Genomic DNA, 27,049 nt, shown 5'->3' with positions numbered 1-27,049 from the left:
GTCAGTAGGATGTGCACATGTGAATTTAGTAATATAGTCTAGTATATAGTATATCATCATCATAACAGTATTATAATATATGCTTATAATGTAAAGACAGTTACAAGCATTGATAACATAAAAAAATCACTTAAAATTATAAACCTGAGGCAGAAAATTCTTTAATGAATTCTTGATAAAACTATTTATGACTAAGGTGCATCCAAATCCAAAAAGCAGTTATGTTTAGCATTAGTAGCTCCATTTACATAACATATCTAGAAACTATCATGCATTTTCAAGCATTAAACTTGATTCAATCAGGGCTAATTTGAAAAACAGAAAATACCTTTAGCCTTAGTTTTTTTCTTGGCTACCCCAAAGGATCCTTCTGTTGGTATTTACAAGATGAAAACAGGTTATAAACAAAAAATTTAAGGAAATTCAAAAGTGAGGTATTGATAAAATAATTTAAATTGATGCCTCTATTGAGCAAATTAAGTCACTTAAATTCAACATTTAAAAATACAGGTAGTTTCCAACTTACAACATATTCCAATTATGATGAACTGCACTTATCACTGTCCATTATTTTAATGTACTTTTATTTGTATGTATAGACATTAAAATATATTTGTGAATTTATATGTAATGTTCCCAACTCCCACAAATAAAGGTCAGATTTATAAAGATACTGATAATAAAAGACAACAATAATGAAAATATAAGGAAAAAAAAAAAAGAAGAAGAAAAGAGGTATTCAACTTACATCAGAACTGACTTACAGCAGAGTCGTCAGGAAGGAACCTGTCATAATTATGTCAGGGACTACCTGTACTCCTCTTTCAACATGTATCTATCATTTCATTTATATATCATTTTAAAACATTAATTTTATTATCTTTATCAGAATCAGTGGCAGTTTTTTAGTTGTTTTTTTTTTTTTGGTAACAGAAGGTTATACTGTAATCAGTCTATGACTTAGAAAACTTCATTTAGTCCTGACTAAAGTCCTAAGAATTGCTGACTTCAGAAATGCATAATTAACACTGGAAATGGAAATTTTCTCTCAATCTTGCCTTGACTCTCCATGTACTGTGCTCTGACCACAGATGATAATCACCAGTGGTCGAAGGACCCAATGATCTGACTTCTCTACTCCATCACCATGGCCATCCAAAAAAGGATGTGGTATTTTGATAGAATTTTAGTCTTTAATCATTGTTTTTCCATTACTTTAAGATTTTTTTCATAAAAAATTATACATTCATGTAAGAATTATATTACTATGGGGGATACATTTAACATTTTTTTTTTTTTTTCACTCTTCATCAAAATCTTTCTACTGGCTTTCTATTTCCTCTTATTGCCAAGAAGTCTAGATAATAGGTATATTTTTTTGAACCCCTAACAAAGGCCTATACCATAAACCCTCAGTATATTCTTATTCCTACCAAGTTGTATTTAGCATCCCACTCAAATGATCTTTACAATTCTCTCTCCCAGTCACATAATGCTGTTTTGTATCTATATATCGGCAAACTTTCTACAGTGGTATTCCAAATGGCCAATCCATTTCTCAGGCACATTAGGGTGAGAGGTATGGGAATTACTGTTTATGTCCTGCTGTGGAACACTATATATAATCTGTCACTCAAGAACCAAGGTGCAATGCATTGTCACAAGAAAGCCTCACACCATTTCATGTTTATTCCTGCTGTAAACTGTAGAATCCACCTTTTATATTTCTCCAAGCCATAATCATACTTCCTCTTCCAATACAAGGGGCTTACTCTACTTACATTGTTCAAATCATCCTCTATTCCTAAATTCCCTGTCCTCACTCTATTGTCTCCATTGGCAGCAATTTGTTCGCATCAAATGAGGCAGTGCTTTTGAAAATGTTAATTATTTTGGTTAAATGTTTCACCATTCTGAAAAAAAAATAAATATTAGTATGTCTTATTACTAACTACATGTTGTTGTTGTTGTTGTTATTTGCCACCGAGTCGGACCTGACTCATAGTGATCCCTCCTTGGGTTTCTGAGGCAGTATCTCTATGGAAGAAGACTGCCCAACCTTCTTTCTGAGGAGTAGCTGGTGGGTTTGAACTGCAAGCCTTCTGGTTAGCAGTCAAGTGCCTTAGGCACTATGCCACCAGAGCTCCTACTAACTACATAAAAAATGAATAATTACATCTGGTTGTATCTGCCCAATTAATTGACTAACATAGACAGCCATTATCAGTGTGTATGTGTAACAATTATTTTTACAAACAATACTTGATACTTCCCTTAAACTTCACCAAAAACAGCATACCACCTTGTAAGATGAGTAGTATCTTGGTCTACTCCTCACTAAAGTTTATCTCAGGATAAAAACAAAACTATTTCTATAATACCAACTTCATATAGATAGATTTATTCAACTCATAAAATAAATTAGTATAAAGCAGTAAAATACATTTTTATCACTGCTAAACTTCCCTCCTGACTCATGTACATACAACACATGGCAAGCCCCACTTTTCCTATTAAGCAGCATAATAGTGAAAATCAGATTCCCCACACCTGCATCCACCTCCACCATTATTAAGATACAGTTAAGAAAATTTATATTGAACAAAAGGCTGGAGTTAACATTTACCAATACCAAAAAAAAAAAAACACTGCCATCGAGTTGATTCTGACTCATAGCGACCCCCTTTGGGTTTCCAAGGTGGTAAATCTTTATGGAAGTAGACTGCCCAGTCTCCCTGCTGCAGAGTGGCTGGTGGGTTTGAACCACCATCTGCTGGTTAGCAGTCAAATACCTTGGGCACTGTGCCACCAGAGCTCCTTATGTTTATCAACAGCAAGCCAAAAATATTAGATTAGCATAGATTAGTGAAACAGGTAAAATATAATGAGGACTTTATTGAAAACTTTTCTAATTTGGTAATAAACTCTTAAAATGATACTAATTTATAATGTTTAATATATCAAAAAAATTCTAAAGTATCAATTCAACCTACCTTGTCTGGACTTAAAAAATATATACAGTGCCAATAACTTTGTTCAATATTTTTGACTTGATAAAGACTGAGCTAATGATTTAAACCACACTTGAATACTAGTCAATTAAGAAGTCCCTAAATATTGATGTGGGGCAGTGGTGGTTCAATGATAGATTTTCCACCTTTTATGCTGAAGACCAGGATTCAATTCCCAGCCAATACACCACATATGCAGCCAAAATATATCTGTCAGTGGGCATCTGCATACCACTTTGATGCTGAACAAGTTTCAGTGGTGCTTCTAGACTAAGACAGACTAGAAGAAAAGTTTGGTGATCTAATTCCAAAAAAAAAAATCAACCAACGAAAGCATTTTGGGGATCACAATGGTCCAATTTTGTGCATGGGGTTGCCATGAGTCACTTTCAACACCACAACAATTGGTTTACTGTTAAATATTAAACAGAGTCAAGTAAATACAGTGTTCTAAAAGTCAAAAGAGCAGTTTTAGGAAAGGGTATGAACAAAGGTTAAGGATGGGGACAACACTTCCGTATTATGTTACTAAATGCCCTTCCTAGCTCTGCAGACTAGTTTTACAAGCAGTAGAAGCTGCAGTCACATGATAATAATGAGAAAATGTAGTTAGAAAGAAAGGTGATCAAATACCTAGGGTGCTCATTTGAGAGCCTCCCTTACTTCCTTTGAAGGAAACTCATCATATATGGAATCTCCTCAAATTCTGTGGGGACAGAAAGAAAATAAGATTTGGGGAAGTTTTATTTGTGTGTATTTAGAAGGCTAAAGGAAGCACAGGTATGTCTACAGAAACAAGAAACTGAGGGGACAAATGATGAGGCTGGAAGGAAGTACAGACAGACAGTGAAGAGAGGAAATCAAAAAAACAAACCAAACCTGTTGCCATAGAGATCATGAAAAGCATGAAGCCAAGGGGTAGAGAAAAGAGTCTGGCAATCCAGGGTTGGGGCAGATGGTAGAGATGGAAAACCAGGAAAAAAAGGGGGGGGGGGTTGGGTAAGAGAAGTGGCTTCCTAGAAAACCCAAAGGTCAGTATGTAAAATCTGCTTTTCCATTTCTCCTAACTCTGGACAGAAATACACTCTTATCATTTAGAACCATGAGTGACATGGACTCTTCCGACAATATCAAAAAATCAAGCAACATGCCTGATTTTTTTTTCCTTTTCTCTGGCAGTCAGCATCAATAAAATGGAGTAAGTCCATCACACAAACAAACACGTACATGACTCTTTACAGTTTTCAAAATGGAGAAAATTCTATTACAGTCTGACAAGGAAGTATCTTGGTAATTCATTTTAAATAAGACTGATTTTAATTGATAAAATACATTCCAGTATAAGGCAGTCATCAAAGGTCATTAGGATGCAGTTAAAGTCTGAGAGAATGTCAAGAAATAATGTTTACTTCCTTTTTAACTTGTATATTTACTTGGATGGATTTTAAAGTGATTATTAAGGCGCTCTGTTGGAGCAGTGGTTAAAGCATTCAGCGGCTAACCAAAAGGTTGGCAGTTCCAAACTACCATCCACTTTACAGGAGAAAGGTATTAGTAGTCTGTTTCCATAGAGATTTACAGCCTTGGAAACCCTGTGGGGCAGTTCTACTCTGTCCTATATGGTTGCAGCTAGTCAGAATCAACTCAGTGGCAGTGAGGTGGGTATTGTTAATAACTCTGTGGACTATTTTATAGACTTTTTATACAGAAATTTTTGAAAAGCACATTTTATAATCTTCCCTTAGAACATGAAGGAGTTGACTGTAGGTAATCTGTTATTTTGGCAACTGCCTCAGAGTCTCTATCTCAATTTCAAAATGAATAAGCAATATTCATGACTACAGAAGGTTTGCTCCCTTACAAAAAACTCAACAAGCAATAGTTCTTCAGTCAGCTCTAGAAGTGGCAGGCTGGGTCTCCATTCATATTCGAGTCATTTCAGGCACTCCCACTACACTGGTGAGATCTCTGAGTCTCTCTGAGCCTGTTTCTCACCTTCCTCCATCCTGTACTAGAACACCAAAATAATTTTAACATTGATTACAAATAGCAAGGAAGAGGTCCCAAATGCCTAAGTCACAGTCATCCTTTGAGCCAGGCAGCTGCTTGTTCAAGAATGGGCATTTAGCCCTGGTAAAATGCATTATCAGGATATGACCACAATTTCCATTTTTATTTTTAAATAGATGATGTAACTATAATATTGTAGAGATTTTCGAATAAGGAAGCTACAAACCCACTAACCCTCTAAGAAGAATGAGGAAAGGAGGAAGAGAATTAAGGGAACTGAAAGAATAGGAAAAAATTAGATCTAAAGGGAAAAAATGCAGATTCAAATACATATGTGATATTGAGAAAAACAATGTGAAACTTTGTTAGCATAGTTCATAGTTCAACTTATTGTATGCCTTTTCATAAGATCACTCATTTGCATGATAAAAAGATATGGTCAACGATTTAAACTTTTTCACCTATTTAAGCTGTTCTTCACAATAGACCAGTGTCCTGTTACCTGACTGGGGGCTCCTGAAGCTCTCACTCATCAGGACTAGGTATCTAATGAATATCATATATGATGCTCAATTTTGAGAAGAGATTTAAATAAGGACTAAATCCTAATTCCTAGCTTCAAAAAGTTTATAATCTGGTTAATATCTATTCATAGAAATTATGTGATTACCTCAACAACAAGCAGAAACAGAGACTTTGGCATACTTATCAATCAACATGTGAAAATTAAGTTTGAGTCAATGATTCTTAAAAGTGCTCCAAACAACAAAACTCAAAATCATTATTGAAAAAAAAAAAAAAAAAAAAAGAACCAGGAATACTGGTTTGATATAGCCTGATGGGACCACTGAGACTACGGCCCCCAGCTTCCATTCAGGTCTGGAACTCAACGTGCTCCTGAGGCTTCTGGCCAAACAAAAGACAGGCATATGAGCTGAACATTTACATTAGGTAGATACACTCCTTGGAGAGATCAATTATGGGAGAACAGAGGGGCTGTGTATGCACAAGGAGACAGCTCAGCGGACAGGAGTGCATGGGTGGGAAGGACACAGGGAAGAGGTAACTATGGGGAGGGAGAAAGAGGGGAGTGATTGCATTGTGGGAAATTGCAGTCAGTGTCACGAAAAATGTGTACGTGAGCTGCTGTATGGAAAATTAATTTGCTCTGTAAACTTTCACCCAAATCACAAAAATTTTTTAAAAAGTACTCCAAATGGCATTATGATCAAAGAAAATGCCACAGCCCAAATTACAGAAAGCTTGTAATGTATCTTATAAACTTAAATAACCAACTCAAAGTTAAAGGTTAATGGAGTATTAATCCCCAAAATGTATAATTGCCACATGAATGAAACAACTACACTTAATCCAAATTATGTGTGAAGTGGGGTTCCCACGAACAGGGCTATACTTATATTTGCTGTGAATATTCTTCAAAGCTACAAGTATCATGATAGAGAAGCATTTTATTCAGTCCATCTAATTAGAAACAAAAACAAAGCAGAATTCAAGCAGAAAAATTTTTCTTATAAGTCTGGATACAACTCTACAAGGCAGGGTCATAATTTCTAGAATAAACAATCAAGTACAATATGACAGAACAGGACCACCCAGAATTACATCACATCCAAGGCACCTGTACCTGCAGGACTGAGTGGCAGCCAGCCAACAGTTAGTCCTCGGAGATTTCCATATGGTTCAGTACCTAGAAAATGCTTCACCAAATGACTCACACCCCACTAATCATGTTCCCATGAAGATCAGGCAAAAGAAGCTAAAGAGCACCAAAGAAATACCCAGAGTGCCACTTCCTTGTTTTTGTGACTGAAAAGTCAGGTTAATGGTGGCCTATCTGCAGAAGCAAGAACTACAAGTCTGAGAAGCTAGTACCACATATTAGAAACAGAGTATATTCCACAACAGCTCTTTCAATTTCCAAAATTAAAAATGCACAGTGTAATATAGTGTATCTTAAAATTCCACATCTATAAATAAATATTCAAACTTATATCAAAGGAAAAAAAAAAAAAAAAAACTCACTGCCATCGAGTCGGATCCGACTCACAGCAACCCCTCCTTGGGTTTACAAGGCGGTATCTCTACTTAAGTGGATTGCCCAATCTTCCTCCCAAGGAGTGGCTGGTGGGTTTGAACTGCCTGCCTTCTGGTTAGCAGTCAAACCTCTTAGGCACTACAACACCAGAGCTCATTTCAAATGCATAGAACAAAACGTACAGAATATAATATTTCCTTTTCATATACATTTCTGTTTCAAAGGCATAAGCCAGGAAAATATTTAGATTATGAAAACAGAAAATTATAAAATTAAATCCTTAGAAAATAAAGAATTATAGGACACATCATAAATAAAACTTAAGCAAAGTAATTTCATCAGCCTCAACAAGCTTTATACCACAGTTTTGCAAACAAACAACTTTATTTTCTCTCACCAAAAAACCCTGAGGCACACAGTTGAAGGAAGTCACAGAAGTCAGGGGTTCATCGGCTAGATATATTTTACCTTTAAAAGAGGCTTTTCAATGGGGCTGGTTAGAGGTGGCTAAATAAATGGTAAAATATTATCTCACATCCTTGTTTTCCACTTACAAAAACAAGGCATAATTAATTTCTGTATATAAATTATCCATTAGTATCATGACACTAAACAAAAACTGATGAGCAATTAATGATTCCAAACATTTTCAACATGCAAATATAATTATTTACTTCTCATAAGGTGATCAAGTATTTTCTAGAGTTAGTAGTAACAAAGCATTCAGACATAAGATTACTTAAAAAATATATCTCAGACATATGTCTAAGTGAACTGCATTGAAGGTAGGACCTAAGGTTGTTTTGAATTTAAATGTAATGAACTTTTGTTATTTCACTGCACTCAAATTTATTCACAGTGGAAGCACAATGAATATGGGCAAAGATTGAATAAACTTTCAGAAAAAACATTCTTAAATCATAATTATTGTAGAACACACTAAGTGTGAGCTTAGCTAAAGTGCTTGAATATTTCAAAATCAATAGCTTCTGACTGTCAAAAACATACTGCTCAAAAAATTAAGGAGAGATGAGTTTTAATAGACATTTATGTTTCAGGAGATTACTGTTCAATGCCAAGGTAGAACATGCTGTAGAACAGGGTTTTGTTTTTTACTATGATCAGCATGCTGGACAGTCTTTGCTTACAATGTAAATGGAGAGTAAGAAGGGGTGCTGAAACGTGTCCTGTATTGTGAGTCAAGACTCTGACTTTCAGGCTATTGTTTTTGATAGCCTACAAGAATGATTTCTAATAAGGAAACTAAATTTGTCACATTCCCTTCAAAACAAATGGATGCATAATCAATTTACTGAACATAAATAAGTTCATTGAATATGGACAAATACAAAATATTCTGAAAAGTAGAAATTACAGTTAAATAAAATGTTAAAATGAAGAAAACATTTCTGAATTTTAAGGTCTATGAACAAACAAAACTAAGCAAAGTTTTATAGAAGCTCAGAGAATTGAAAGCATAAACACCACTCCTTCAAAGTGTAATAGAAACCAAAAAGTCTTAGGTCTTATTTCTTTCAAGCTGTAATAATTTCTTTGGGGGAGGAAAAAAATGAAATCTTGCTTTCAAAAAGCACATTAATATATGGCAAATAAAGTTGTTTTTGCTATTAATGAAGTAAACTCATTTTAAAGCAATTTATTCAAAGGTGTCATAAAAATATTGCCAAACATGCTTGAGAGAAGCTATAGTGAAGATTTCGAATAAGAAAAATTTACTCTCATAAAGTCACCACTTTCATAAATTTAAATGACAAAAAAAAAAATCATTTTATATTTAAGGCAAAATTGAGAGCCAATTAACAAGATAAGGCAAGAAAAAATGGCAAAAGACTGTTATTTAGGATGAATGTTTTTAATATGTACAACATTATTTAAGATACAGATGCACATTTTCCCTCATATGTAAAGTGCCTACTTAAAAAAAAATACAAATTACTTTCTCTGGATGTATGTTTGGAAAGAAAAGTAAAGAGAAATTTTGTTTTCATAGACAGAAATATTTAGACATACTAATATCTGTATACAGTAATTTAACTACCCTAAGGGCAAAAACACAGGAATACTTTCAAATTATTTTAAAAGCACCATTAATACAGAATTTTAAATTGAAATGTGTGTTAACCTATCTGACAAATCAGTTAACCTAAACAAATTACAATAAAAAATAACAATTTTTATTTTAAAGAACCATCATTTTTATGTATCAGTTATGTTAAAGGGTCAACAGAGAAACATTTAACTTAGGAATCATGCCAAAAATATTATAATCAAGTACATGATAATCATCTTAATTAATAGCATGTTAGAAAGACAAGCATCAAGGGTTAATCACAAAAACTATTTACTACTGTTATAGTTTCCAGATTGAGTTTAGTAAATACATCAGTTGAAACAAAAATGATACAGAAACCAATTACACCACCAAGAACATTATTTTCAATGTACTTAATGGACTATTAAAAGAATGAGGAATGAATGACTCCTTGCTCACTAAAAGTGAGGGGATGGAGGAGGGGACTAGCAAGTATCTCTACTGATAAAGAAGAGCACATGGTAGGCTTTTATTATATGATCATGAGTGCCCCACTGAAAGTTAAGCCCTGGATGAGGAAAAGAAAAAGAAGGCTGCTTCAGGTTTTCATAAGCCAATGACTTCAGTCCCTGAATCACAGTTACTGATTATGTAAATCCAAAATTACACAAGTCTTTCCCTGAACCCCTTCATTCTGTGACGTACCATCAACACCATCTGCAGTTTCGCTTTCTTCTTCTTCTTCTTCTAGCATTTCAAAGGGAGTCATTATATCATAGAGAAATGAGAGGAAACCATAAAACCAATCAGAACTTTCCTCTGCTAAAATATTAAGGACTTCCTCAAGAGAATCAATATTTTCATTACTGCCATCTTTGGTCAGGCCTACATAAGAATAAAGGAAGAGAGAAAGAGAAAATAAGGAGAGCAGTTAGGTGGAAAAAAGATGCTGAGGGAGAGTGATCTCAAAAAGGGTGTGCATCATATCACAGTCACAGAAGCTTACAGAGAAGATTTGCAGGAAAATAAAGAGATTGAATAAGATGCACACTTTACAATCAACTCTCAATCATGTCTACTAAAGGAAAGCCAGTTTGAGCCACCCAAGCTTTTCTCTCATTGGAGAATCTGGAGTTGAAAACTGAACACAATTTTATCAGCCAAAATCCAATGACATTAGTGGGGAAAGTAAATAAAAGTAATCTGAGTAAAAAGAGATATACACTTCTGACAACCTTCAGATGTGCTCATTTACTAACCAGATATTATCGAGAGTTGATTATATGTATCAATGAATATTCAATGAAAACAAAAAGGATCATTTTCTCAAAGATTTCCTCTTAGGACCTTTAATCTCGGGAGTTAACACGACTAGCAGGCTTAGTGCTATAGCATCCATGAATGGATATAGATATACTCAAATTATGTAACTCAGATAATGAACTTAAATTTTAACACTATAAAATATGCTAGCTCTATGAAAGCTTCCTCTGACAAATACTAATCCCAATACACTATCCCTACTAATATGCAATGTGATCAAGGTCACAGGCAACAGAGCATTCCAAACCACTTGTTCTGAGCAGTCCAAGAAATTAGCTTCTACTGCAAAGACCCCTGACTCCTGCTGCTTTTAAGTACTGATTCCAAATCAGACCTCCACGAGGGGAAGAAATCAAAGGAGACACTGGTTTTATCATTGTTTTTCCTGTGAAGAACTTGTTTTAGGTGGGAACAACCTCTTGGCTCCAGTAGCTATCAAACCCCACCAACAATGCCAGAGCTACACATATCCAGGTGCCATCATTTTGAGTAGGAAAAACAGGGTGGGGGTTGTGGCTGTAAGAAATGGGAACATCTATAACCATATGGATTTTCAGAGTATAGTCACGTAATTCAGTCATTTCAGGCTCTGGCAACACAATTTCTCCATGAAGCTTAACTATCAGCAATTGAGATCGGCAGGTATGGTTAATAACAAGACAACTGATATAAATATTAAATCTTACAGTGAATGTCCTCTGCTTTTGTCAAGAGAAGAACTACAGTGTATTATTCTTCATGTATTTGGGGAAGAAATAACACAAATTACTTTGTATTCAAATTAGTTTTTGACAAGCCCAGAGCTGTTTCATTGGATTTAACAACTGATAATACCATGAACTGTATTTTCACTCTAGTCTTTGTGAATAACATGTTTCTTCTTCCTGCCTTAAAAACACTACAGCTGTATATTTAGAATAAACATTTTTATTTTCCTACGTTTTCTAATACATTTTAAGTACTTACAAGTATTGAATTTAAACTGTATTGCTCTTCAGTAGGGCAGACTATGCAAAAAATACATGCACATATTTGAACAAAACTATTTATCCAACCATGCAACCTTCCTGTGTTTAAGACAAAAGTACCAGTCAAGAAAATATCCTGGGTACACATTTACTTCTCAGCTTCTAGGAGTAGAAACCAACCAAAGAGTAGAGGGTCAATGTCTTCAGCTGGACAAGGACCAGGCTTCTCCATCCTACAGCTATATCCAGGGTCTAGCAATTGCTGACCAGCTTCCTTTCTGCTCTCCAGCCATAATTGGTACGGTGCTGGCTAGGTGCAAGTCGTAGGAAGAAAGGATAAACATGTGACAGGGGATGATGATGTCATTCTTGGCATTTAGTCCTCGGATCACTTTCTTTTTTTGACTTTGTTCACTTTCTTTTTTTGACTTTGTTCAGCAAGCAAGTTTTCAAAGAATATATTTACTTACAAACAATCAAGTTCGAAACTAAACTAAAATCAAAGAAACTTTATTTTAGATAATTTGGCTACTAAAATAGGAAGCCATATAAATGAGACTAGGCTTAATGTATTTTCAAAGGGTATCATAAGGACACTACCAGAAATAATAAAGTAATAAAATTAATGGTAATTGATTTAGATTTACTCACTAAAAAACCCACTGCTCTGGTGGCATAGTGCTTAGGCATTTGACTGCTCACCAGAAGGCTAGCAGTTCAAACCCACCAGCCACTCCTTGGAAGGAAGGTTGGGCAATATACTTCCATAGTGATACTAGCTCAGAAACCTAAGGAGGAGTTGCTATGAGTTGCATCTGACTCCATGGCAGTGTGTCTGTTTTTTTTTTTCGGGGGGGGGGGGCAGGTAGAGTGAGTCAATTCCAACTCATAGTGACCCTATTGGACTAAGTAGAACTGTCCCATTGGGTTTCCAAGGCTGTAAATCTTTACAGAAGCAAACTGTCCCATCCTTTTCTTATGGAGTGGCTGGTGGGCTCAAACCACTGACCTTTTTGTTAGTAACCCAATGCTTTAACCACAGCATCACCAAAGCTCTTTTGGTTTACTCACCATGTATTTAATTTTCTCTACGTATTTAATGAGAAAAGTCATAAAATGTAAAAGAAATGTAAATAAGAAAGTGTGCATTTCCCAGAACTGATAAGATTTAGATATATACAGATTTAAGAGTTCACAACATTTATGAAATGTTAAACCTATGAAAGCTAAACAGATCTCAACTATTACTACAGCTACCATGCCAATCTCTTACCTCTCTCTGACTTCCCACTTTTATTCTCCCTTTGCACTACCTCTTTTTTGTTGTTTTGTTTTGGTATCTGTGTCAAATATTTTAATTCACTTAACATTTTATTCTGCTTTACGTGAAAGTTTACACAGCAAATTAATTTTCCCAATCAATAGTTCATACACAAACTATCCCAGGACATTGGCTATAATACCACCAATGTGTCAGCACTCTCTCCATCTCTTCCCTTGGTTCCCGTTTCTAATCTTCTAGTTTCCCTGTCCCTCCCTGTCTTCTCATCTTTGGTTTTAGACAAAACGTTGGCTTGCTGGTCTTGTATAGCTGATTGTTGCACTATCTATTTCTTAATTCAAAGCTCTTATCTTGAGCTGTCCCTCCCATGAGAGTGAACCCAGGGAGTCTGGGTCCTTTTGGAATCACTGAATTTGCTGCCTCCAATACCTCTCCCTGAACAAAGGACCCTGCACCTCAGCAGTATCACTAGGCTTTGTCTTTGCAAGCACCTACTGCACAACTAAGCTACAGTAATCTCACAAATCAAAGAAGAACTTTATCATAAAATTCAGTTCAAATTAAGGATGCAATTCTTGCACAGAATTCAGATACTAACAAAGTAAGAGTATTGGTGCCTGAGTCTGACTGTTCGCCTTTGCTGTGTTTCTTCTTTACAAAAGCCACAAATCAACTGTGAAATAGTCCGTGTATACAGTAAAATAATTCCTCTATCTCAGGCTTAAACACTGTGTATTAAATAATCAAATTATCTGAGATTCACTAAATTTGGTTCTACTTCCAAGTAAATCATTCCTATAAAAGGAGCAAGTTATGATCTGTCCCATGCCATATATGTGTCTACCTGCAAATGGCAATCTTCAAAGTTACAATTAAATCACCTCTTAAAGATTGGTTAAAAACTTTAATGGGAATAAACTTTTGAAATATGAAATACTAAAAATCAAGTTACTAATGTAATACTTTGCTGTACAAATAGGTATGTTCTATAGAAGAAAACTATTTTTTAATTTTTAACAATTGTCATTTCCTGTCTGACAGATATGACATGTGATTTTTAAGTTAAAAAAATCAATAAAATGCATTATATCAGAAATTATATTATTTCTAAAAATTTGGCCCACATGAAGTTATTTTTTTAAAAAAATTTATTCTTAAAGTTGCTAAATTTTCAGCATACTAAATAAGATTTAGAGATTTTTTAAGAATATTTTTATTACTAGAACATATTTGACTATTATAAACCCCAAAGATTAGTTGCACAAGGGAAGTGGTAAGTGATTTCAGAATTTACCATTTAAAGAAATGTATAGACAAATAAATTGGCACCATTCTGATATACTAAATTCTATATAATTTTGTTTCTTTCACAATGCCTACAATGTGTTGCAAGGATATACTTAAAAAAACTCAATTTTAGATATATAAAATTATACAGAATTGCATTAAAAAGTCCACTAAAGTTAAGGAAAAGAATTTTCATGGATAGTAGGCTTCTACTTCAAGTACCGAATACCAATTCCCACTGAGCAATGTTAAGAAAACATAAACTAAGGTCAAAATTGAGAAGCCATATTATATTTTGTAACAGCTAAAACCTTTCTGCATATTTAGAGCATACTGTTTCATAAGGAGATGAGAATGACCTACTACAGACAGTTTCATTGGTTACAGATGTGGTATCCTCCCATTTTTTCATGTCCATGAAAGAAATAAAGGAAGTATGTGTGGGAAAAATTTTGTGTGTCATTATTTTAGAAATCTGAGTGTATGGTACCATGCCATATATTTTTCTAAACACTTTAATATAAAAAATTTTAATGTATATTATGCTATATATTAAAGTAAACAATGTTGTTTAACAAGGAGAAATACATACCTCACGAGGTCAGATTATATAAAATTTGTGACAGCCTTTCAAATAACACAGCATTTTAAGACAAACAAGGGAATACCACACTGTTATTTCTTACAAGAAATATGTCAATGATAAAGACAGGTAATTCTGGCGATAAAAAGGAAAGAGGCCAAGAGTTCCAAAATAACACAACCCAGTCAAAAGACCACTATATTATACTATAATGTGATCTTCAAAATATGCAGAGGATATTTTAATATGTTTACCACCATAATTTTATTTCCAAATGAATTTATTTTGTAAATGTTTAAGCCTTCAGAGATTTACATTTTTAAGCTTAAATGAATTATATCAAATGCTACTAAAGAATGACTGCAATTACCATACTTTAAAAGAAACAAGGACACTGTCTAAATATTCAAATATTAAGTTAAAAACACAAAGTACTTTAAATCTGCGAACACAAAATTATACTAAAGTTATATTATGTTATGTTAAAATTATACTTATGAAAATATATGTACAAAAGCTATACTTATTCACTTATGAAAGTAAATTAAAATGTGTAAGTCTATGGAAAAGAAATTAAGTCATTTAATATCTTAACAAGAATGAAATATATAGCATTTAGGTGGAAAAGTATCTTACATAAAATGTATGTGGATCAACATAGCTATTATTAAAGTTTGGTTTCCCTCATTTTACCACCTCTAACAAAAAATAAAATGTGTACTTGCCTAATAAAACTTTGGCATCATCCATATCAAAATCCCCATCACCGTCAGCATCATAGACTCCAAGCTTTCCTATAATAGAGGAGAAATGATGGATATGGGAACAAAAAGGAAAACGAATATAATAAGATATTACCATTTTCTGCAATTTTGCACACCAGCCATGAATATTACCAATCAATGCAATTCTTTGCTCTCTGAATCCTGTAAAGCAGTGCCAAATGAACATCTTATATAAAACTGGATAATCCACTTAGAGATTCAGAAAATTTTCATCTAACAAAATTTAAGAAATATAACTGAGATAACATTTTCTTTAAAAGTTTAACAATATCCTGACCTAACTATTTCAGAATATTTTATTACACTGCAGATAATATTTTCAGTCAAATTTTCTACATAAGAAATAATATTAATCCATTTCTAACAGCTACATAAAATTTAATGTTTCTAAAATATGTAAATGTCCCACATCATTAATATATAGATCAGAAGGAACACCCACCAACCCTCAATTAAAGACTAAATGTGCATAACAGAGTATAAATATAAAGTATAAAGAAATTTTATTTGGTAATAATGATTTATAACAGAAACATAGTAAACCCAACTGAAGAAATAAAATTATTCTGGAAATAAAGTATTCAAAACTGGTGGCTACTGAAATCACAAAGGAAAATTTATGGCTATCCTACTAAAATGTTATTAGCATTCGCTATCTATTAGTAAGGGAACATAAAAAGAAACAGGACTAAAAATGGATATGCTAAGAAGGCAACACTACCAAGACTTTCACTTTTAAAGAACAGTAGATACTATGTTTTAAGGCTGTAATGCTTTATAATCCAGGAAGACTATGGTTAGCATTGCAAATGTGGGTCAAATACATTCAATTCTTAAAATCAACAGGATTAATCCTTCATCACTGGACAATGCTGGTGAAGTAACACAATTATGGATGCTGCTGTTGTTGTTATGTGCCGTCGAGCTGAACCTGACTCATAGCAACCTCTCCTTAGGTTTCCGAGCCAGTATCACTACGGAAGTAGATTGCCCAACCTTCCTCAGTTATGGATAGCAGTATTTTAAATAACATTAACAAATACAGCACTAGTACAAAACAGCTGGTAGCAGTTACCATTTCTTTAATAAAAAATGAAGACTGCTTAATTACAGGCAAAAGTGTTGAAATAAAGGAATTTTGACCAATCTTTACCCTACCAGAGCTCTTGTACAACTTAAGAATATAGCTAACTTGGTATTTAAAAGCCTGATTTAGAAATGACATGTACATCAAAAATAAAAAAATAATAGCAAAATAAAGAAGCTGTTTTTTCTACTGCTAAGAAAATATAAACAAAAAGCATTCATCTGCAGGTCAAGGCAATATACATTACAGATTTAAAATAATGAAAAATGATATAAAATACTTATTGTCTGACAAACTTATATACAGAAATTGGTCTTACCACTTACATTGTTTGATATAGATGATAACTAAATGAGTAGAATACAAATGAGGTTTTAGAGACTAACACAAGTATACTATAAATGCATCTCCAAGCGCCTACCTTGAAGTACCTCTGATAAGTTATAACGGAAGTCCTTTGCTTTAGCTGCATGCATATAAAAACATGAAAACTGTTACTTGTGCTTAATTGTACAAATATTAAATCTCATTTGTTTAATATCATTTTCCTAACAATATATCACTGTAAATCAATAAAAGCACATTTACTCTAAAGTCTGTCTCCTAGCTAAAGTTCTTCCTCTATAATCTATCAATCTAGCCAGAGACCTTTTTGTTAAAGTCATATAAATGAAAAATTTCAACAAAAGACAGATTAGATGTACACATGTTTTGTTTTTCTTTGCTTTTGTCCACCTAAAAGATGGCTGCAGTATAGTAAATTACTTAGTGTGGCTTTTCTACCCATAAGTCTTTGTAAACTCCAAGGTGGGATTTTCTATGAGCAACTGAGGAGCTCCTGATTGCTGAAGTTGTCCACCTGGAGTATTTCTGTTGGGAGTGGCACAAAACAATGTTCTGGGAGGTGCCCACTCTCTCTCAGGTGCTTAGAGTTCTGATGCTATGATTGGCTAGTTTGACCACGCTGCAGGGCTCAAAAGGAGGCCTCCTAGAGGCAGAACTCGCTCTGACTGCTGGTTGAGGAAGACGTGCTGTGAAGAGACACGCACCCCGGAAAGAGACATGTGCTGCTGGGAAAGAGGCGCAAGAGACACGCATTGCTGAGTGAGACACCGAGGGACCAGCACTGCTGGGAAAGAGACTGTGAGAGACTGTCGGCTGAGGGACAGTGGGCTGGGAGAGAGACTGAGCGTTCTTCCTGAACTTGAATTGTAGTCTGGTGCTTCCCTAATAAACCTCATAATCTGTGAGATCTGTGTGGCCACTGCAGTGAATTATCGAACCCAGGAGAGAGGTGGTGGGTGCTTTGGGAAGAACGGTTGGTGAAAGGGCTGGAGGGAGGCAGCATGTCTGGTCTGGCAGGAATAGGCCTTGGGTTACTGCTGGTAATCCTGTCTTCCTCTTATGGGATTAGAGGAGGTCAGAACATGTGGCCTCCTTGCCGTTTTTGCTAAGGCTATAACCTAACAAGTAAAGCAGAAATATAGAAGGCTCAATGAATCAATAAGTTGATTATAATCAGATGTAAGATTGTATATTTAGATGTGCACATTTTCTTTTTTTCCAGCGGCAAGGTCCATTTCTTTCACTGAATTATTAAAGAGGACAGTGACTCAAAAAAAGATTGCTGCTATTAGCGGCCCTCAAGTCAGCTCCTGACTCATGGTGACCCCATGCACAATGGGGTAAAGAATCATGACTGTAAAGAGCCACGAAAATCTTAGTGATATGGGGAAGAAAAGAAAATAGAAGGATAAAAGGGAACACTATCAGAAGTATCTCAGTAACTTTCTCAGAACAGCACACAGACTCCACCTACACCCCCCACCCACACACACATATTACACACATATTCACACATGGCTATCCCATCTGGATCCACAATACAGCAACAGAACTCTCTAAGGCAGGGTTTTACAAACTGTGTGTTCATGACACATTACTAAGTCCATAAACAAATCAAGTGGCTCATGATCAGTGTTTTCAAATGTCTTGGAAGAAGTACAGCCAGAATGCTCCTTAGGTGTGAACATGGCGAGACTTCATCTCATATACTTTGGACATTTTACCAGGAAGGGCCAAGTCCCTGGAGAAGGACATCATGCCTGATAAAGTAGACAATTAGATAAAAAGAGGAAGACCCTCAACAAGATGGACTGACACAGTGGCTGTAACAATGGCTTCAAATATAGCAACAACTGTGAAGATGGTGCACGACTGGCCGTGTTTCATTCCACTGTACATAGGGTCACTATGTACAATGACATGATGGCACCTAACAATAACATGAAAAAGAATAGAAAAAACTGAGTATCACAAATAGTGAGAGTGAATACTGTTTGGTAAAATTTCTCTGTATTTCACTGTATGTTCAAAAAATTTCAAGGTCACTATCCTAAGGTAAACCTGGTAACATCTGTCTTATTCCCACCCTACTGAGAACCACTAAAAAGATACAGAAATTAATGATATTAAAGAGATGATAATAAATCTTAACATTTACAGATTCACATAAGAAATACTATCAAAATTCTTACCTAGAACTTCCTCATAATCAACAAGTTCAAACCAAACGACAGCTACCGATGTCCAGACTCCCAGCAAGGCAATGACCATAAACCAAGTAAAAAATGAACTTCCAGAGAGCCCTCCTTTCTTCCCATTCTTGTGTCCTCCATGCTTTGTCTCTGTTTAAAAATAAAATAAATGCAAAATGTCATTACATGAGAAATCATTTTATTTACCTGAACACCTCCTTTCACACTGAGTTATTCTTCTAGTAATTTACAGTACTTACTAGTAGGCCTGGTGGTGCAGTGGTTCAGCACTGAGCTCCTAACCCAAAAAAACTTAGCAGCTCAAGCCTACTCAGTAGCTCTGCACGGGAAACCTGGCAATCAGCTACCTTAAAGTTTACAGCCTAGAAAACCCTCTGGGTCAGTTCTACTCTGTTACATGGGGTCACTATGAGTCAAAATCAACTCAACAGCCCCGACCTACAACATAACAGTAGGTGGTTTCAAAATGAGTTTTCGCTTAAATTCTCAAAACACATCACCCAAAATAAAGGCTTTGAAATTAGGCAAATTGTTGTGACTTAAGGTCAAGTACATAAAACTCTACCTTGGAAGTAATAAACTACTAATGGACTAATAAGGAAAAAGAAAAACAGGGGTGAGGGGTTGCTACAATATGTATATTTTACTTCTAATTTCTTTATCAAAACTACTGAAAATAAAGGTTCAGCCATGGTTAGGAAGTGGGAAGAAAGCTGTTACATTGTGAGGAATTGCAGTCAACATCCTGAGATAAAATGTGAATGAAGTGCTGTATTGAAAATTAATTTGCTCTGCAAACTTTCACCCAAATCACAATAAAAATTTAAAAATAAAATAAATAAGATTCAGAGTACATAAACTCAATGAATTCATACAGAAATATAGCCAAATACTTTTCTCTGCTCCACTTAGCTTCTGAAAATCTTAAAAACGACTTATTAAATGTCACAGAAGAAAATCTTCCCACCAGAAAGCCACCATATATTCTTAGCCAGAGAGAAGAAAGAAAGAAATTATAGGAAATAGAGGCCAGGGAAGAAGGGAGGTAAAACAGCTCAGCCATTTACTCCTATCCTTTTAAAAGACCCACTGGGCCTCAAGAAGCAGGAAAGGCTCATTCAGAGTTGGTCTCAATGCAGGAAAAAGCTTTATAAACCACCATAAGTGTCATTTCTGTACCACATTCGATATGCTTTCATATACCTTACAACCTTTGGAAATATTCTTTTTATAGATAAAAATAAAGACAATGGAAATCAAGTGCATTAATAGAAACAAGTTAATATTGTCTTTAAAAGGAAAGAGAGTAAAAATAAATTTTCTCTTAAAAAGTCATATTAAGTAGTTACATCCTCCAATGTCATTTAAAAAGAGAAGCTTATTAATGAAGTAGAGATGTAGGACTCTGTCATATTGTCTCCCAGTTACTGTAGAGTTGACTCCAACTCATGCGTCAGAGTAGAACTGCATTCCATCGGCTGATTTTTCAGAAGATGACTTTCTTCCAAGGTGCCTTTTGGTTAGTAGCCATGCGCTTAACCCTTTGAATCACCCAAAAACTCCTAATTACAGAATACCAATTGTGATTTCTCAATAGTTTAAATCAATAACATACTGTAACTTCTTCCAGAAGGAAAAACGAAACAAAATTCTTCTGGATAAAAGGATATTGTTGTTGTCGTTATGTGCCAACGAGTTGGACACAACTCATAGCGACCCCTCCTTGGGTTTCCGAGGCAGTATCACTACAGACGTAGATTGCCTCATCTTCCTTCCAAGGAGGGCTGGTGGGTTTGAATCGCCAGCCTTCTGATTAACAGTCAAGTGCCTTAGGCACCATGCTACCAGAGCTCCTGATAAAAGGATATAAGCATTTTAAAATCAACGACTAGATCAACTTTTCAAAAGTGGTCTAAAACCTAAATTAAGACAAAATGGCCTTCTTAAAGAAAAAGCCAAATACCTGTTTTCTAATTTACTTAAATTTTAACAGATCCATCAAAAAGAGGCAGATTTCTAAATATTCATATGATGAATTCCTGAAAGTATATCTGCCAAACAACATGGGGCCATCTACTTTGTTCCTAATATGATCTATGTAAAAGTACAACAAAACAAAACACTGTCTAGTTCTGGACTGCAGTGTAGTAAATTACTTAGTATAGCTTTTCTACCCATAAGTCATTGTAAACTCAGTGGTGGAATGAGCAACTGAGGAGCTCCTGATTGTAAATGTTATCCACGTGGAGGATGTCTGTTGGGCGTGGCACAATACAATGTTCTGGGAGGTTCCCACTCTCTCTCAGGTGCTTAGAGTTCTGATGCTGTGATTGGCTAGTTTGACCACCCTGCCGGGCTCAAAAGGAGGCCTCCTAGAGGCAGAACTCTCTCTGACTGCTGGTTGAGGTAGACGTGCTGCTGAAAGAGACACGGGCTCCTGAGACACGCGTTGCTGGGAAAGAGACTGTGAGAGACTGTTGGCTCAGAAATGGTGGGCTGGGAGAGAGACTGAGCATTTTCCCTGAACTTGAATTGTAGCCTATGGTTCTTCCCTAATAAGCCCCATAATCTGTGAGCTGTGTGTGGCCACTGCAGCGAATTATCGAACCCAGGAGAGAGGTGGTGGGTGCTTTGGGAGGAACGGTTGGTGAAAGGGCTGGAGGGAGGCAGCATGTCTGGCCTTGCAGTAATAGGCCTTGGGTTACTGCTGGTAATCGTGTCTTCCTCTTGTGGGATTAGAGGAGGTCAGAACATGTGGCCTCCTTGCCGTTTTTGCATGTACTATCTTTATAATAGTTACTATGCTCCAGCCATTGTTACAGCCACTATGTCAATCAATTTCACTGAAGGTCCTCCTCTTTTTCACTAACCCTCCACTTCATCAAGCATGATGTCCTTCTCCAGGGACTGGTTTTTCTGATGGTATGTCCAAAGTATGTGAGACAAAATCTTGCCATGCTTACTTCTAAGGAGCATTCCGGTTATACTTCTTCTAAGACAAACATGTTCATTCTTCTGGCAATCCATGGTATATTTAATATTCTTTGCCAACACTGTAATTCAAAGGCATCAATTCTTCACTTGTCTTTATTCATTGTCCACCTTTAACTTGTATATGAGGTAAGTGAAAATGCCATGGCTTGGATCAGGTGTATAGCCTTCAAAGTGACATCTTTGCTTTTTAGCACTTTAAAGAGGTCGTTTGCAGTAGATCTGGCCAGCACAATACTTTGTTTGCTTTCTTGACTGCTGCTCTCATTGACATTGAATTGTGAACCCAAGTAAAATGAAATCCACTTCAATTTTTCCTCCGTTTATCATGAAGCTCTCTCTGTTTTATCAGTTTATTGGTCCATTTGTGAGGAATTTTGTTTTCCTTACATTAAGGTGTAATCTATAGAAAATTGCTCTTTATCATTAAGTGCTTCAAGACCTCTTTACTTTCAGCAAGCAAGATTGTCATCTGTATATCTCAGGTTGTTAATGAATCTTCTTCCAATCCTGATGCTGTGTTCTTTTTCATATAGTCCATCTTCTTGAGTTATTTGCTCAGCACAGTGATTAAATAACTATGGTGAAAGGCTACAACCCTGATGCATACCCTTCCTGATTTTAAACCATACAATATCCCCTTGTTCTGTTGGAATGACTGCCTTTTGGTCTATGTTTAGGTTCCACATGAACACAATTAAGTGTCCTGCAAATCCCATTCTGCACAGTGTTATCCATAATTTGTTATGATCCACAGAGTCTAATGCCTTTGCATAGTCAATTATAACACAGGGAAACATCTCTTTGGTATTCTCTGCTTTTCACCAAGAACCGGCTAACATCAGTAAAGATATCCCTTGCTACGCATCCTCTTCTGACTCTGGCAGTTCATATAATTCATCTTCTTATTCATTCATTTAACATATTTATTCAGCACCTATGTGCTCAAAACAAAAACAAACTCATTGCCGACAAGTCAGTCCTGACAAGTAGCCAACTCATAGCAACCCCTCCTTAGGTTTCTGAGGCAGTATCTCTAAGGAAGTAGATCACCCAACATTCCTTCCAAGGAGTGGCTGGTGAGTTTGAATGGCCAGCGTTCAGGTTAGCAGTCAAATGCCTTAGGCACTACGCCACCAGACCTCCCACCTGTGCACTAGGCAATATAAAATTTTTACCCAATCATTAAATTTTCAAAATGTGAAGCTCAATGAAAATACCTTGTAAAAGAACTCAAGATGATGTTACTTAAATCCTATAATGAAACAGCTAATAAACCAAAAGAATAACTTGAATTCAAGTTCAATTCTTTCTCCATTTTTATCACTTTTTTTAATGTGCAAATGGAAGAGAAACATTTCTGAGATTTTCATAAGTATCACTCACTTATCCAAGTTAATTCAGTGATATTCACCTGTTACTGACCTATGACACAAATTATAAGAAAAAATGAGAAAAATGTTTCATTATTGTTATCATAGAAATATACATACCAAAGCAGAAAAAGGAATTGGAAGAGGGAGGACAAAGAAAGCCAAACACACAGCAAAAAATGCACCTTTCCCTAGAATCTGCTTACATTTATTTTAGACATGATTCTAACAGCGTCAACCGAGTTTCTTAACTCACTGAGCAAAACTAAAGAACAGACTTTACAGACAACCTTACTCAAATGAGTTGAAGCAGCCAAGTGCTGATGGAGCAAAGGCCAATTATAGGCATAAATTCTGGCAGCGAGAGTAGACACAGGACCTAGAAAAGCTTGGTAGTAGCAGGCCATTTAAACCCATAATAGTCCTTAAAATAAACTTCAGTAAAAGTAGTAACTGTTATTCATATTGATTATGTCACTTAAATATTATTTTAATCTGTTTAATACAAGAAATGTATAATAAATATTAGGAGCTGTGGTGGTTCAGTGCCTAAGGCATCTGACTGCTAACCAGAAGGCTGGTGGTTCAAACTCACCAGCCAGTCCATGGCAGGAAGACTAGGCAATCTAGTTCCATAAAGATATACTGCCTCAGAAACCCAGTGGGGGTCACTATGAATAGGAATCGACTTGATGGCAGTTGGTTTGGTTTTGGGTTTAAAATAAATATTAGGCTTTCATTCAAAATAGTTTTATTCAATCAATGTATCACTTTAAAAGGTAAATATTACTTAACTATAATATTTATTAGTAAGACTTTACCTTCTTTATAATGTCCAAAAAAATAAGGTGTTACTGTAGTATTATTAATCTTACTATTGGTAATATTTACTAATTTCATAAAGAAAACACTGGATTACACAATGGAATCTTTCATGATATCTTTCCAGATATCTTTTTTAGGGGAACTTTACTATGGACAACACATAATACAGTACGCAATGTGTCACTTTGTAAATATGCTGTGCCTAGTCCCAAAAGTTGGGCCCTAGTGGCGCAGTGGGGTTAAGTATTCAAATGCCAAATGAAAGGGTATAGTTCAAACCCACCAGCCACTCCACAGAAGAAAGATATGGCCATCTGCTTCCATAAAGATTTGAAAACACCGAGGCAGTTCTACTGTGTCCTACAGGGTATCTCTGTAAGTCAGAATGAACACAAGGGCAGTGAGTTTGGTTTGGGTTTGGTTAATCCCAAAGGGTAAATCCATTTCTGTCCAATTAACTGAAAAAAGCATAGTAAGACAAACCCTGCAAGAGAGTTTCAAACTGCCTAAGCAAACCTAAAGGAGCTCTGGTAGTGTAGTCCTTAAGACACTTGACTGCTAACCAGAAGGCTGGCAGTTCAAACCCACCAGCCACTCCTTGGAAGGAAGATGGGGCAATCTAGGTCTGTAGTGATACTGCCTTGGAAACCCAAGGAGGGGTCGCTATGAGTTGGGTCTGACGCAATGGCACATAACAACAACAACAACAACAAGCAAACCTGAAACCAGTAATTTTTCCCAAGTGCATAATGAAAGAACATCCAGTGGCTGTCCAAATTTTCTATGATTAGAATAAGTTCATGAAACTTAATTTCATTTTATGGCTCCATATTAGACCCAAAATCCTAGAGATAAGTCAAAAATAGTTTAAAAAAAAAACTGAGGGTTAAAAATTAGGTGAGAACCCTGTGATTCATTTTCTTCCATGTGGTCCCATCAAAAGAAGTTGACCTCCAAAATCAGAAAATATTGTTATGCACTATCAAACACAGAAAATTAACATGGCAAGAAATGGAGTATGTCCCTCTCCAGAAGGAAGACTAGGCTAGGAAGAGTGAGTAAGCTTATTTATTTGGTTGAGCAAAGGGAACAAAGAAGATATATGCCAGTACCTGAAAAGTAGCCAATTATGTATTTCCTAGAGACTAGACTATTACCAATTGAATTACCAATCAATCATCTACACATCATAGGCAGCATTACTGGGGGATTCGTTAAGCTATGAACAACACTACACACTTAAAGTTTTAAAAAAAAACATAAAAACTGTCAGACAACTCATCTGTTTACATGCTTCAAAATGTCACTCCCTAGGGGAGACGAATAGTTAAAAGCGGATCCAAAGTAGTAACTGATTTTACCTTATGCTACCTACGTAGATGATACAACCCACAGAGAAAGGGAGTCAACTGACCTAAGTATCTGTTAAAAACAGTATCCAAAGTGGAGATGTACATATTCTATATACTAACAGTAGAATCTTTTCAGTTACTATTTAGACAGGTGGGAATTAGAAGCAGTCTTTACACATCTGTTATTATTATATATATATATTTTTAACATAATGAGCAAATGTAGTTTGTTTTCAGATAACTTTAACTAAAAAAACAAAAACTATATATATGTGTGTGTGCATATATATATGTGTGTGTATACACACAATATACAGAAATACAAAAAAAGGAAAGCCAACTCACTGTTAAAGAATACTTCAAAGTTTACAACTGAATTTTTAAAATCCTAATGTCTTTTTGTTTGCATTTATTGTCTGCTTCACAAAAAGCAGGCCAGTTTCCATATATGGTAAGTCTTTGCTTGAACTCATTAATAAAACACAGTACTTACATATCTCTTAAGTTCTCTATAATTTTATATGAAATCTGAATACATACAAGCCACTGAAACTAAAAGACGAAGGAAGACTGCTTGTACATATTTTGAAATTAATAAAAGGTAGTCTCTGATAGTACAATATACTAAAAGATATTCTAAAATATGACAGCAAAACACTAAAGACAAATAGATTACTCCATGAAAAATTCAGCTACACTGAAAAGTCCAGGTCTCCAGTAGTTGAAAATAGAAAGCAGAGAAGACACAGTCACAGCACTTAGCCAAAAATATTTTAACAGACCACAACCGAAAATAGAGTTAAAGTTGTCAGCAATCTCCATAACCACTTCTTAGACAAATATACCTTTATCATCAGCCATTTTGATTTCTTCAATCCATGAGCAATATATATGGAAGAAAAAAATTAAAATAAAACAGCTATCAGCCGGACTCAAGCAGGCTGCCCTTCCCTACTAGAGCTACAGAGTGGTCAACTCCCAGGGGCAATGGCATCTAGAACTGAAATTAGACCTGACTGCAAATTCACCTCACCAGTTATTTTTAGAGGACTCCTCCTCATGCCCAAGTGCTGCTAATCACTCAGCTGAAATGCTCTCCTGAGGCCTAGACAGACTTTCTCCCACTTAAGGGAGTCCTGGTCTCAGTGGGTTCTCTCAACTTCAAATCCTAAAATCAAGTATGCCAGAAAAAAAGAAGTAGAACAAATTGTGCTGCCAGCTTTGTCTTCTTGGAACTAGGCCTTCATGGTTTTAGCCTAAGCACCAAATCACTTTAAACTGAAATAAAATGACTAGGACCAAGGCTTGCTATAAAATGTGGCCTCAAGCCTGGGAACAGCTTGATTTAGCCCTTTAGAATGAAACTGAATGGCTACATGAAAAGACCAATACTTAATTTGTTTAAATGAAACAGACCATAAATGGTAAGAAATTATTAATGCTCTGGAGTTCTGAATCACAAACATTACCATCCCAGGAGTTAATTCCTCCAACAGCAGAAGTAA

General features: G+C 35.5%; 1 protein-coding gene across 1 annotated transcript in view; it reads right to left on the bottom strand.

Annotated features, from left to right (window-relative positions):
* The window catches only part of ASPH (aspartate beta-hydroxylase), a 294,530-nt gene extending 268,125 nt beyond the window's left edge, over positions 1–26,405 (bottom strand). The window contains exons 1-4 of the mRNA XM_042780764.1: positions 26,390–26,405; positions 18,983–19,132; positions 16,867–16,911; positions 15,299–15,367 (exon numbers count right to left, since the gene is read on the bottom strand). Of these exons, the coding sequence (XP_042636698.1) occupies positions 15,299–15,367; positions 16,867–16,911; positions 18,983–19,132; positions 26,390–26,405 (280 nt within the window). The remainder of the gene's footprint in view (positions 1–15,298; positions 15,368–16,866; positions 16,912–18,982; positions 19,133–26,389) is intronic.
* Between the last annotated feature and the right edge of the window lie 644 nt (positions 26,406–27,049).

The sequence above is a fragment of the Orycteropus afer genome, unplaced genomic scaffold, assembly GCF_000298275.1.
Source record: "Orycteropus afer afer isolate SDZICR_OR568_19922 unplaced genomic scaffold, OryAfe1.0 scaffold00060, whole genome shotgun sequence".
NCBI lineage: Eukaryota > Metazoa > Chordata > Mammalia > Tubulidentata > Orycteropodidae > Orycteropus > Orycteropus afer.
The sequence above is the reverse complement of the archived record's forward strand: the minus strand, read 5'-3'. Positions and strand labels throughout refer to the sequence as shown.